The sequence below is a fragment of the Thermobia domestica genome, chromosome 1 (assembly GCF_964235325.1).
Source record: "Thermobia domestica chromosome 1, izTheDome1.hap1.1, whole genome shotgun sequence".
Lineage (NCBI taxonomy): Eukaryota > Metazoa > Arthropoda > Insecta > Zygentoma > Lepismatidae > Thermobia > Thermobia domestica.
In genome coordinates, this window is record NC_137454.1 from 386234162 (window position 1) to 386249206 (window position 15045).

The window sequence follows — 15045 nt, forward strand, 5'->3', positions numbered from 1 at the left end:
GCAAGAAGTATTTTTAAGATTAAGAAACTGCAGCTATGGGCAGTACGAGTACAAAACAATAACTATTCATCATTTCCAATGCTCCAGGATTTCATTGGTTCTTCAGATGAAAAACTCTCTGCTGAAATGCACAAAACACTTGTAGGACACTTGAGAGCATTAGCTGCAAGTTTTCGAGAATATTTCCCTGTTCCACAACCTCGTAATGGCTGAATTGAGAATCCTTTCACTAATGTAGAAATCCATGACATTCAAGGTATGAATGTCTCTAACACAGAAAAAGAACAGTTATTGGAACTATCATGCGATACTTCATGAAAAAAATGTTTTCCAAGAAAATGAACTTTGTAGCTTTTGGTTGCGTATTTGCTGTGAGTATGAAGAATTGTCTAAAAAGGCATTGCAACATTTGATGGCTTTCCCTACCACTTACTTGTGTGAGCAGATCTTTTCTGCTTTTTGCAGTGTTAAAGCCGTATAGCAAAAACATTTTAATGTGAAATCGAACCTAAGATTGATGGTGACAAAAATTATTCCACATTTCAATGCAACTATGGAAAAACACAAAGAATTTCATTCCTCACATAAGTGACCCCACATTTAAGAATTTATCAAGTGGATTTACTTTTTAAAAAAAATGATCTTCAGTCTTGAAAATTACTATATTTTCAATTGAAATTTCGTTCATTAGGAAAAAAATCATGTATCTCTAGAATAAATTACTTATTGCGTTATTTTTCTTGATCTTTTTCTTGTCAGTGATAATTCTAATTAGTATATTCTTTTAATACCCTGTGAAATTTCAGGTATCATTCCAAGGGAGTCTGCAGATCACTTTCCGAATGAACAGGGGTCCGCATTATCGGAAGTTTGAGAACCACTGCTCTACAGTAATCAACGTCAAAACCAAAAATCATTAACTTCTATCACTTGCAGTTTAAATATCACGTGCATCAACAACTCGCCTCCTAACTTTCGACCTTTTATATCTTGACCAACACTGGTGGTTATGAATTAAGTAATTCTTGAGGTCTTTTGCTTTCCGGACGGACAAACACACGGACAAGGTGTATATATAGGGTGAACCTGAAAGATGCGCACAAAATCCGGGAAGTGATTCGTGACATCACAAAAAGACAAAAAGTCCTCTTGCATGCTCTCGAATTCCGCGTCGTGTACGAGTGACAAGTGTGCCAACTTGTGATCGAAACTCGAATCCTGACAATTGGAACGGAACAGAAAGATGTGCACAAAATATCTCTGTCTGCGCAACTCCCTAATGTACTATTTAGCCACATTTAACTAGCTTTGACGTCACGAACACTTCCCACATTTTGTGCATATCTTTCTGTTCCGTTTCGATTGTTGATCCCAAGTTGACACCCCTGTCACTCCTACACGACGTGCAATTCGGTAACATGCAAGAGGACTTTTTGTCTTCTTTTGATGTCACGAATCATCTCCCGGAGTTCGTGCACATCTTTCAGGTTCACTATATATATATATATATATATATATATATATATATATATATATATAACAAAAGAAGTTTTGATAAACGACACTCCTTAAAAGATCATGTTGAACGTCGAATTTTCGCTGACAGTCACCGCTATTGTCAAAACATGGATGTTATGGAGCAACTTTGCCCGTACCAGCTTTCTTTCTGGGAAGAGAAGATTAGGATTAGGAATTAAGATTTCTGGGCTTTTAGCATCTATGGCTATGTTGGCCCGTCATGTATGAAGGATGACTTCACTTTGCGATCACACTATCCGGGGGAAAGGGAAGAAAGGACGTAGCCTAGGATCTATATGTTAGGCAGCATCATCACCTGGTGTAAATGAGGAAAACACAGGAAAAACTCACTCAGAATGGTTAGCCTTAAAGAACTTTTTCCAGTGTCTCCACCGGGAATAGAACCCGGGACCGCTGCTCCTGGGAACGAAAACTTTAAGTACCAATAACATGGCACCTCTGATCATGTTGCATCCTATTACGACATTTCTAATATTATTTCAATCCGACTGTTTTGTTAGACTATGACCTCTAGATGATGTGCAGATATACATATAAATGCTAAGAATACGCAAGGTACACTGGGTTTATTCTTTTTTATTATAAGTGAGTATTAAACAGAAAACAGTAACTTCGTAAACTCCCTCACATTTACGGAAAAATCTAATAAACTCTTTAAAGGGAGCAAAACTCTTAATGATGTATATATAGATAAGTGGTTCCTCTTTCAAACAGCTTTAAATTGAGTTGAGTTGAGTTGAGTTTAGCGTCCCTTTCAGCAGCGAGGCTATATGATACGTGGACCTACTGATTAACGTGGAATCCGAACCACATGAGCTCCCGCCGGGAAAAACAGCTTTAAAAACTAATCAAATGGTAATAACGCACTGGATAGGAGTTCTCAAAGGAGAATTTTGTACACACTCAGTATCCATTTACAGTGATTATTTTGTCTTAATTTTTGGTCTCGTTTGGTAACGTCAGAAATGTATTTATTTATGTATTGCTAGTCCCTGAGCTACAACTGTTTCAGCACATGGGAAAATCAAGGTCAACCACTGTGTTCCCACAAAATACGTAAACTCAATGAAAATATTACTTCCATGTATATATTTCTAATTGAAAAGTACGGCCTGTTTTTTTACTGTCCCATTCAAAAGTACGAACTTGGACTTCTGAGACAATAATTACACTTTTAACTCAGCACATGGCTAAGCAGAAAAAAAAAAAAAAAAAAAAAAAACTAGTTATCAATGTTTCAGTACAAATGTTCTTAACCTGGTGCTAGTGAGACCCGTAATAGAAATTGATGCTCTCGTAGTACCAGGTTGATTGAAATCAAGAGTAATTTTAATCAAAATAGAAATTAAGTGCAATATTTCTCTACATTATGTGATATTAATTATAAGAGTAACTTCTAGTTTCTTTAAATAAATTTACTCCACATATTTTATGGATATACGAGGTATATCCAAAAACAAACCGAATTTTCTAAATACAGGGTGCGGCACGTAAAACCGGCCCGTCGTAATATTCTGGTATATTGTGTTTTTGACAACACTTAAATAATCTACCTTCCTACCAAGAGATGGCGTGTCGAGGTCGGGTCGACTTACGTGACCTGCAGCAGTCACGTGCAGTCGCAGCCAGTGAAACTTCTCGAAACCAGTTGAGAAAAAAGGCCTCGTTGTGTTAAGCCGGGTGAGTGTCAGTGTGTGATAATGCCGTATTCGATACCCGAGCGTGTTGCCATTGTTGAAGGGTTCATTCTCACTGGATCTTTTGTGAAAACAAAGAATTTGTTTCGGGAGAAATTTCCAGGACGTTCTGTGCCAGCAAAAAGCACCATTCAGGAATTGATTGAAAAATGGCGGCGTACAGGATCGGTTCAAAATGCTCCCAGGAACAGACGACCATCTGTCTGCACACCTGAATTAAAGATGCAGGTGGAGGAGATAATGACAAGAAGTCCTCGAAAGTCAACCAGGAGATTGAGTCAACAGGTTCATGCGAGTGAGAGAAGTTGCAGACGTGTTTTAAAGGGACTGAAGTTAAAACCGTACCGGATAAGTGTTGTGCAAGAACTGAAGGAGCCTGACCTGCAGAAGAGGGTGCATTTCTGTTCATGGTTGTTGAGCAATGTTGCCAGTGGTTTCTTGGATCCACTAATGCTCATCATGAGTGACGAGGCGTGGTTCCACCTGTCTGGGTACGTAAATTCCCAAAACAACCGGTATTGGTCGACAGAAAATCCACATGCAATCCACCAGGTACCCTTGCATGATGAGAAGATTGGTGTTTGGTGTGCCATTTCCGCCACACGCGTTATTGGGCCCATATTCTTTGGGACAACAGTGACGTGTATATGGGAATCCTGGAGGAGTTTTATACACACTTGACCGAAGAGGAGCGTCAGTTATGTTACTTTCAGCAGGACGGTGCAACATGCCACACATCAGCTGCATCATTGTCCCTTGTGCATATGTTTACACCAGAGAGGACAATCAGCAAAGGCTTGTGGCCTCCTCGGTCACCAGACTTGTCCACGTGTGACTTTTACTTATGGGGACTGTTAAAGGGAAGAGTATACGAAACAAATCCACACACAATTGAAGAACTCAAGACCAGGATCCAGGATGTCACCAATAGCATTACAACACAAGAACTGACAAGGGTATATATGAATCTCCTCAATCGTGCTCACATGTGTGTTGAAGTGGGCGGAGGACACTTTCAGCACCTGCTGTGAAGGCTGCTGTGAAGGTGAGTAGTCATATTCGATACATTACATTTCATTTATGTGTTGTAGTTAATCATATTCAATACATTACATTTCATTTTATGTGTTCACTTTACGGGCCGGTTTTACGTGCCGCACCCTGTATAATGGTATTATCCGTTTGTGGAAGTTATTCAGATTTATCTCTTTCAAAATAGTTCTCCCACTATAATACATCGTTTCCAGCACATCTTCTACTGTACTCCTGTAACACACTTCTAGAATAGTCTAGTCTCGTAGTGAGCATTTTATCTCCTCTATGGATAGGAAACGGCAATATTTCAGGATTTATTTCAATTTAAGGAACAGAAAGAAGTTTGCACATGTCAATCAGGCGACTGAGATACAACAGTGGTAGGTTCTTCGCCAAAATTCACTGAGGAACGCAGAATGGGTAGGGCAATTGTAATGGTGCAACATTCATGTTCCATCGGGTTTCTTCTTTACAGCCTTCCTCAAACGCATCATCACTTCTAAATAATGCTCTGTGTTGATGGTTTAACCACGTGAGAGGTATCCATAATGATCACCACCACAAAAAAGAGTTTAGTTGATTTTGAGTTTAACGTCCCTTTCAGCAGCGAGGCTATAGGAGATGGGGCCTACTGATTAATGTGGAATCCGAACCACATGAGCTCCTGCCGGGAACTGAACCCAGGTCTCCCACGCCCAAGACGCGTATGCTAAGCGCTTAGCCACGAAGGAGCTCAAAAATCAAAGAAAACATTGAGAATCCTTTCAACGTTTGAGCATCTTTGACGAGTTTCTTTTTTGGGGGAGGGGTCTCTTGGGTGAAGATTTTCTCATGCACTGGGACGACTAGGCCTTTGTTTCAATGTTACAGACATTGACCCAACTATCGTCCCTACTATGTTGTTTTTCAAACAAGAATTTTAAGAATGATCCAAAAAATGGATTAAAAGATTGCTATCTTGGCTAAGAATTTTAGGAATGATAAAAAAATGCATAAAAGATTGTCCAATCTTGGCCAATAATTAGTCTCTGGATCAGGGGCCACAAAATTTTTGAACGGTCTCTAACTCGAGGGTTTTTTTTTTTTAATTTTTTTTTAATACGGAATAAGCACAACAAACTGAGTTAAGTGATAGTCTGGGTTCGGCTCCAGATATAAGCCCTACAAGAAAACTTTTGCCTTAAATATATTGGATCTTTTGATCCAAAAACTATCGTCTTCTTTGCACGATTCAAAAGATCTTCACAGATTTCCATACGTGTTTCTTTCTGTTCATTTGTTAGCAACCGTGGAACGAATTTTCCCTGCAGTACGATCCATGTGTAGTTCTTCAACTAAGATCACATGACAGGACGATCTACAGATTTCTACTTTCTCAGCTATTTTGCGGACGGTCAAACAACAATTTTTCAGTACAACATTGTACATTTCCCGAACGTGAACGTCATTACACGGTGTTGATGGGGACTAGTTCGGCTCATACATTGTTCCTCGTACACTTCCTGCAACGTTTTTGGCTTGCGCAATTTGAAACAAATGTGATTCACATACGCTGCTCTTCCAAATTCGTTTTCAAAATATTACAAAATCACAAGTACGGAACAGAGCTTCACTCCAGCGCTCGCAGTTTCACAGTGACATGGATGATGCAATTACGGTTAAGATACTTCGAAAGAAACCTACTACGCGGTGCGGGCAAACAAAAAGTCAAAGATAGTTTCACTGATCATATTTTTGAAAGTTGCGGCTTCTTTCTGGACAGATCTTGTACGTCTGGCTTCTTAGTTTGCTCATGTATAACATGTAGATATATATTTCAGAACGGAGGGAATGACAACAGGAAATTACTCAATACAATTTCAATACCATATCTCTAAATTTCTTCAGAAGCTTACGCTTCCTTCTAGTTTTAATGAATTCTTCATAATTTATTTGCATTTATTATTCATCTGTTAAGACAAAGAATTAAATTTCATACTTAAATTCTCACTTAAGCCTCTCTGCTACGTGTCAGTACGGTGACAGAAAACAAAAAGAAAAAAAATGAAATCTTTGAGTTTTACGTCCCACGCTTATGCCGGTTAGGCTAAAGGAGATGGTGAAGATGAGAGATGAGTGAAATGGTGGAATGAAGAAAGTGGGAGGAAACGGGAGACCTCCGAGAAAACCCACGAGCACGGTGTTTGTCCACCACAAAGTTCACTTGGCGGGGGCTGGGATCGAATCCGGGACCCCAAGCACCAGAGGTGGACAGAAAACAAGATTGAAGTAAGACCCATTGATAAAAGTAAATAGCATGTTTCAAATGTAATATTATATAGAATGCGTTACATTTTTTTCAATATTGTACGATGATCTCCTTAATCACATCAGGAGCCTCATTACATATATGTCTAAGCAAAATTTGCGATCACAACGCAATGCATATCTTTTAAGAAATGCGGTGGTGAGTCTAAAAAAGGCTGGGAGGACAGACGATCGCGAAATGCACAATTTGCGTTACTGACGTCATAGAACTAACTCACTCACTCACTGTATGGCCTATGAACCCGTAGGTTCAATGTCGCATTCACAAAAGCTCTCCATTGACTTCTATCCTTAGTAAACTGTATCCAGTTTATATTTTTTATTCCTATTTCTGCGAGATTCATCTTAATATTGTCCTCTCATTTTCTCCTAGGTCTTCCTAATGGTTGTTTGCCCATCGAATTTCCAGTTGAAACTTTTAAAGCGTTCCTACTTTCTTCCATTCTTGCCACATGACCTTCCACCTGAGCCTCCTAGACTTGATGTCTCTAACAATGTTCCGTAAACGGAATAAATAATGCAGTTCCTCGTTATGAAGTTTCCAGCATTCCCCATTTCCGCTCCTCTTTAAGTCCGAATATTCGTCTCAGAATCTCGTTCTCAAATACTTTCACTCGACATCCTTCCCTCAGAGTAAGCGACCATGTTTCTCAACCATACAAAACAACAAGTATGATGATAGTTTCATATATATTTTAAGCTTCAAATTCCTCGACAGAATCCGCGAAGACTCTGCACTGAATAATACAAAAATTTCCTCCTTTTAGTCGACTTAATTTCTTCGTGAATATGGTTTGACCTGTTATTACTGATCTAGATATTTAAAAGTATCCACTTTATTGAAAGTATTATTTGATATTTTAATGAATCCATAATTTGCAGTACTGCGATCCCGACGAACTTCCATATATGTAGTTTTCTCTACATTTACTTCTAAATTTATGTCCCTGCATACGTTTAGTACAACCTCTGCATTTCATTCTATTGTTCTCCTATGAAATTTACATAATCAGTACACGCCATAACTTGACGTCATATAGCAAACACTAAATCGCAATTTTTGCGTTACGTTAACGCAAATTAACATGTAATGGGGCTTTAGAAGTTCTGGCATTTGATTCCTATTTCCCTGAAATATGATCACTTGCATAAAAAAAAAAAAAAATGAATATATTAAAGAGTTAAATAAAAATTTATAGTACAATGATGTATTTACCATATGATCTGTTCTAGCCTTCGCCTCTTCAATAACGTCCATGCATTTGTTTCTTGTTTCTTCATTCTCAAGCGTTTTCCACGCTTTGTTAATAACTGAAACAAAGAAAGAACTGCATTCTTAGAGAAGTCTTCAAAATCAAATTACTTACATTTATAAAGGAAGTCATTTCATGTTTATGATAGCAAAATTAGATATACAGCCCTCCGCTTTCCTCTTCGGTCGGTTGACTGATTTAGAGTTTAACGTCCCATTAAGCTCCGAGGCTGTGTACGACATGGACCCTGGCGTGGGAGACCCGGGTTCGATTCCCGGTGGGAGCTCATGTGGTTCGGATTCCACGTTAATCAGTAGGTCCACGTCTCATATAGCCTCGCTGCTGAACGGGATGTAAAACTCAAAATCAACTCAACTCAAGACATGGACCTACAGCCTAACAGAGAATCCGAACCACATAAGCTCCCACCGGGAAGAGAACTCAAGATTCCCCTAATTCGAGAACACTGTAGCCTATGGGTTGTGTGGAGGCTCCACACTTCCATGGCCTCGACACACACGGAAGGTACTATGATCAGCCTTTACCTCTTCCCCCTGATACTCGTTTGACAAACTTTGTGAAACCGTAAGTCGCGTAGGGGCGAGGATGGAACGAGAATAAACCCCACCACTACCGGGGATCGAAATGAAATAAAATCTTTAAGTTTTACGTCCCACGATTATGTCGTGGAGCCGGTGATGATGAGAAATTAATGAAATGGTGGAATGAAGAGTGGAGGAAAAGGGAGAACACCGAGAAAACCCACGCACACGGTGTTTGTCTTCCACAAAGTTCACTTAGCGCGAGCTGGGATCGAACTAAGGATTCCATCCAGCAGAGGTGAACGCACTACCACTGAGCCACCGCGGCTCCACTACTGGGGATCGAATCCAGACTGTCTGGCAGGTAGGTAGAAGCCTTACCATCTACACCACTGCGGTAAATTAGTTTTTATACAAAATTAAGAGATAACACGACATTACCAGTGGATATAAAAGCTTTGTGTTTCAGTTACCGCCCTGCATTTCACTGTCCAATACATGAAACTTCATTGCTGAATAAATTTCATGAACTTATTAGGGAGACGTTTAGATCCCAAAGCTTGGTTAAACGGAAATCAAGACCCATTGCAGCACATTACGTGAATTTTACACGAACGCTTGTAAGAGGGGCCGAATGTATTCCCTATTCACATGCATTACAGATGACTACCTCATGACTTAATTTTGTGCCTTAGAGAGTGAAAACGTGAGATGTTATCGATGCCATATTGAGGTGGAATGTAAGTAAGATTGGTTCAGGATATTTTGGTTATGTGCTGCGTAAATCATCGTCTTTAGGTCTAAGTTCCCTAGTGTCACATGGGCGACAGTCGACTACCCTATATTCATCGCATCCGGGCAAATTAATAATAGTTTCATTCACAATAATTAACCCTGCCCTGTATTGCTTTCGACTGTTCGTTTTCTTCTCTATGAGACCTTCACCAGTCACAAATATCAGACAATAATGCAATTCAAGTTGCTGGTGAACGCACTGTTGCGTTTGCTAATTTTCTCTGAGTTGGTAGGGTCTTTCGAAGCATTACGCACTTCATTTTTTGTGGATCACGGGAGTGGCAGAACCTGAGATTTATGATTCAATGTTCGCAGCAACAGTAGGTCTATCTGTTTGTTCCGATTCAATACAACGCTTTTATCGGGTACTACAAAATCCTTGGTTTTACACGGTTTGATTGTTAACTGTAACTACAAGCAAAATCGGATACAAAAGGAAAAATATTGCAATTTTCGGAACTATTCAATTAATCGTACACAATACAGCCGTATAGCCAACACACTGCTTCACAATGCTTTATACTATATACAAATGTACTCCTTTTAGTGGTACAATATTATACCATTTCATGAATATAAACCTGCGCCTTCTGTACATATACATCTACATATAAACTACTTATTTAAAAAATGTGAACCCAAATACTTTTAAATACATCATTATGATCAGCCTGCTCTGTTAATATTTAACATGAATATACATCGAAGTACTTTAAGCTGTAAATTTTTGTTTATATATCTTATTTCTTATACCTAATTAAACCATGAATTTTTGTATACAGCTAATTAAGCAAGGCGGAAAGTTTTCATGCTTTGTAAGCGAATCAAGACTTAAAAATATTTTTTGTTGGGCAGTTTTGCAGCCGAACTGTAGAATAAAACGTAAACTCTCTAGTGCTACACGCTGAAGAAGACTATGGCCGACCAGAAGGTCCAATGTCAACTGCTCAATGTATGGTGAACACATAAATATGCCAAACGCGACGAGCCCAACACCATTGTTTTACACCACGTTTGGCACTTCTTAAATCAACTATTCCCTTCACGAAGCCGGATCAACACTAAGCAATCAAAGCTGGGACCTCGCAGCAAGAGAGTACTTACAGAGTAACAAAACCTATGTTTAAGAGCCTGACTTATTAAAAATATTTGCCATTTTTCTTTCGCTAGTTTCTCATAAGTGAACGGAGATAATGAAATGCAACTTACCACAATCATAGATAATGTTATTCTACAACAGAAAACATGAACCTGAAGAATTTTCAATGTTATCATCCATAGAAATTACAGTGTTGACAGAATAACAACTCCCCCAAAATCTAAGTGAAGGCAGCGACTACAGAAACAAACTCAATTGCATTTGATTATTACGCATCATGTTGTCTTGGAATACTGTGAACTACTTTTTGAATAATAGTTGTATTTAGTTTGTAATAAACAAAATAGTTTTAACATACAGTTATTAAAATTAAATAATAATGTTATTTAAAAAGTAGTTCCAGAATACCAAAACAACATGATACGAAATCAAATGCAGTTGAGTTCGCTTATCTAGTCGCTGCCTTCACTTACATTTTGGGAAAATGTTATTCTGGCAACACTGTATTTTTTATGGATGGCAACAATGAGCATTCTTCAGTTTCATATTTTCTGTTGTAAAATAACATTATCTATGATTATGGTAAGTTGCATTTCATTATCTCCTTTCACTTATAAAAAACAACCAAAAGAAAAATGGTAAATTTTGTATTATTTTTAGAAAGTCACGCTCTTAACTAATTAATTGACACAGAAAAAGCAATTGCATTTTCCTTCCCACTTACTGACTCAATTGTCCCTACATATGATAGCCCTCTCTGCTGGTCCAGTGGCTCGCATGCATGACTTCGGTGCACGCAGAGGTGGGTTTGATTCCCGATAGAGAGCCTTAATATTTCAACGCATTATAGTTCAGATTCCACTTAAAACCTATACATTCACGTCTGATATGGCCTCAGTGCTGAAAAGGGACGGTAATTCCAAACAACCAACCGACGTGTGGTCATGAAAAAAAAAGTGAAACAATAATCTAAAATCTTTACTCTTAGAATGACAGGAAAAACATTACTCACAAATATGGGTGCTAAAAGGTTTAAGTTTACTTTTTATAGGCCTATTATGCAGCCACGGAGTTGATAATCATTCATACCATGACAAGGATATCATAGGTACGGAAAAGAAAATAACCTTTTTTTTAAAGCTTTCCATAATTAAAATTAAAAAAAGATACAAGGTAAGTTTGATTACAAGTTCAAAATACAGACTACAATCATTAACTTTAAATGTGTATTTCAATTATTACTAATAAGACCAGAAAGACCGTCTACTAGCAAATAACTTTTCATATTACTCTTTTACTCATTCACAAGACCCAAAGCAGATTGACATTTTAGATCGTAGAAGTACTTGACGTGGTTAACGCAAGACATTTTCATTCTTTTAGCGGAGTATTATGTAGTTAGTATATTGACTAATATCACCATTATTTCCAGTTTTCTAGACCATATTCCACTACTCAATTCCAGTAGCTCCTTAACTGACTACATAAATACCAAAAGCTCTATGCTCACATCAGGAATCGAATCTGAAATCACGCGCACCAAAGACACACCGTATAACTCGTCTTTTATGTATGGTGCCGTTATAATACTTACTTTCAAAAGCTTGTTGAGCTCTGTCTGGATCATCTTGATTTTTGTCAGGATGCACCAATATTGACAACTGAAAGTAAATAAATAAACTAAATACAGTTTATAAATAAAGATTTTAAGATTTAACATAATACTATCTTCATATATATCATTATTATATAAACATTGCATGTAAAGAAAGCTAAATAATGTTGTACAGTTAAACTTTCCTTAACAGACAATTTCATAATACGCGCTTTTTTTCCCTGGCCTGTTATATACTACTATCCTTCGGCTAGCTGAGGACTTCGCCCCACACCATCAAACTTGTTCAGCCTATGGCCTCGTACCTCATATTCCAGCCTTTGTGTCCGTTCAGCGCACACAAAAGTACGTTTATGGCATTCTTAGCGAAAAATTTAAGCCTAAATACCACATTTCATGTCTGTTAGCCTTAAGGGATTTCGAGATATGGCATTTTACTTTAACAACTGCAACACGGATTCTTTTTCTCTTTCCTTCTAGGGAAGTATCTAAGAACGCCTTAATTATTTTAATTGAAAAATCTAAATGCCAAATTTCATGTCTCTAACCTTAACGAATTTCGAGATATGGCCATCCAATTATAACAATTATGATCTCATCCTTTTTATTCCTTTCTAGGGACAAATAAAACGGAAAAAACATTGAAACGTGTGCCTAATTATTTTAAATGAGAAGTCAAATACTGAATTTCATGTTTCTAACCTTAAGAGATTCGAAGATATGATTGTTGATAACAATTGCCATCTCTCTTTCCCCGTTAAATTTCCGAAATCCTTCCTTAGTGGGACTTTACACCAAACATCCTATGCCCTGTCTAAATTTCAAGTTTCCAGCTTAAGCAGTTTGGCCTGGGCGTTGATCAATCAGTCAGGACCCCGTATTTTACATATATATATTATTACGGAACATAGCCTTTCCTTTTACAGACAAGGACTGGTTTCTACTTTCCCAGTTTTAGTGACCTGTTTACATAACGGACAGGAAATTATTCTCAGTTCATAGGTAGCACAAAACATGCTTTCTACAACTTGAAGAAAGAAAGAAAGGAAAAAAAAAAAAAAAAAACAATACATAGGGTTGCCGGACATCCGTATTTTCTAGTTTGAATTTCAAGACTTGTGTCCGTGCCTGTATCGTACTTTCAAAAAAGTGATACGGTGTCTGCATTTTTGTTTTCGGTTCGGTAAACAAATTAGTTATTATTTCCATACAGGCCGACAAGCAACAATGTTTTTCAATTGTACATTAGAAACAATATTCTTGTCATTTATTAATCTATTTTTAATTGAAAAGTTAAAAACCTAGAACTAATAATTACGTAACTTGGTATTGCGTCCGTATTTTTGTATTCACAAATCTGGCAATCCTAGCGATACAGTACAGTAAACAGAAAATGCCTTCCCTACAAAATGTCTTTGCTTTAGGTCAATGAACTGATGAACCACCACATGAAAACAGTTGCCAGCTGAACTTAAAATGTTTTTCTGTGTTTACAATATATTGAATAAAAATAATCGCGGAGAGGAATGGTATGGTCAAGAATTCTATGCGAAATTTCTTCTATTCCCTGACAAATCTTTCTTTTGGGGGGTTTGCATCTTCCCCTGCAACACCAGTATAAAGACATTCCCTATAGTATTGACTGTGTATAGTATTGACATTAGCCTATATTTAATTTACAACTAGTGTACATACTGTAGTTATAATAAAAATGTTTATTAGCTGTAAACTGCATATTCTAAATCTGTGTAATCTCTATGCAGGACATGTTTCATTTCGGATAAATAATCATATCCCATCGGTGTTCGTCACTCAGAGGATCCACTGTATATGTAGTTGCTTAGTTATTTCTGTAGTTTGCTATTATTTCAAGCACTACCTATCATATGCTATCTTGTATGTTTCATTTGGTAATTCCCAGAAGAAAAATTTACTCTATGATGATTCTTATTACCCGTGTACTAGTGAACTTTTCTTTTTCGTATCACCAAAAAATGTCCGGTTAATAAAGCTAACATTTGAAAGAATAACGGTATTTCGGGAATCATCAGATATGCAAATACACTAGTCAAGTTTAACCGAATCATAATAAATAAATAAATAAATAAACTAAAAACTTTAGTCATGCGCGACTTACGCCAACAACGAAATGAAATCTTTGAGTTTTATGTCCAATGATTATGCCGGATAGGCTAAAGGAGACGGCGATGATGAGTAATGAATGAAATGGTGGAATGAAGAAAGTGGGAGGAAACGGGAGAACCCCGAGAAAACCAACGCACACGGTGTTTGTCCACCACAAAGTTCACTTGGCGGGGGCTGGGATCGAACCCGGGGCCAACAACGAGTACGGTACTAGTTTTGGTCTAACAGTTATTTGTTACGATGAGTTGTCTGTATTCACTCTCTCTCTCATCCCCGTCTAATTTTAGCACACTTACTTTACTGCAAAGGTTAAAAGACACCTGCCAGTTGAGATTTGTGTACAAAACACAGTACTGTATTAAAAAACACTTTATTCCGGTTTAATTGAATTTTCGTTCAACCGAACCACCATTGGCCCCATCAAATTTGGTTAAACGGAACTCTAGTGTAGCACATTTTTTGCGATGCTCATACCAATAATCAATTTTCTTTTTAAAAAAAGTAATTTCAATAGTTCAGAAATTCAAAGTCATGAACCGCATTCAATATATGAATGTATCTCCATTGATCGAATAAGAAGGTGATTTCTTTTTTCTTTCTTTTTAAGAGATTATTGATCAGGAAAGGAATTTAAACATCTGGATTTAAATAAACCAATGGTAATACATTCATGCCTTCCCATATCTTACTACCTGAAATACCCGTAATTCGCACAGGGAAAACAGTTTTAAAGAAATTATTTGAATTTCCCCTCCAAAAGATGCACATTTCAATGAAAGTGTAAGTATAATGTTTTGCTTTGGTTTAAATTTTTAAAAAATGAAAATGAAATGAAATCTTTAAGTTTTACGTCCCACGGTTATGCCGGTTAGGCTAAAGGAGACGGTGATGATGAGAGATGAGTGAAATGGTGGAATGAAGAAAGTGGGAGGAAACGGGAGAACCCCGAGAAAACCCACGAGCACGGTGTTTGTCCACCACAAAGTTCACTTGGCGGAGGCTGGGATCGAACCCGGGA

General features: G+C 37.7%; 1 protein-coding gene across 1 annotated transcript in view; it reads right to left on the minus strand.

Moving 5' to 3' along the window:
• Window positions 1-15045, minus strand: part of LOC145665033 (dnaJ homolog subfamily C member 8) — a 60695-nt gene that overhangs the window by 12639 nt on the left and 33011 nt on the right. Inside the window, exons 3-4 of the mRNA XM_081732258.1 lie at window positions 11862-11928; window positions 7795-7889 (exon numbers count right to left, since the gene is read on the minus strand). Coding sequence (XP_081588384.1) covers window positions 7795-7889; window positions 11862-11928 — 162 coding nt within the window. The remainder of the gene's footprint in view (window positions 1-7794; window positions 7890-11861; window positions 11929-15045) is intronic.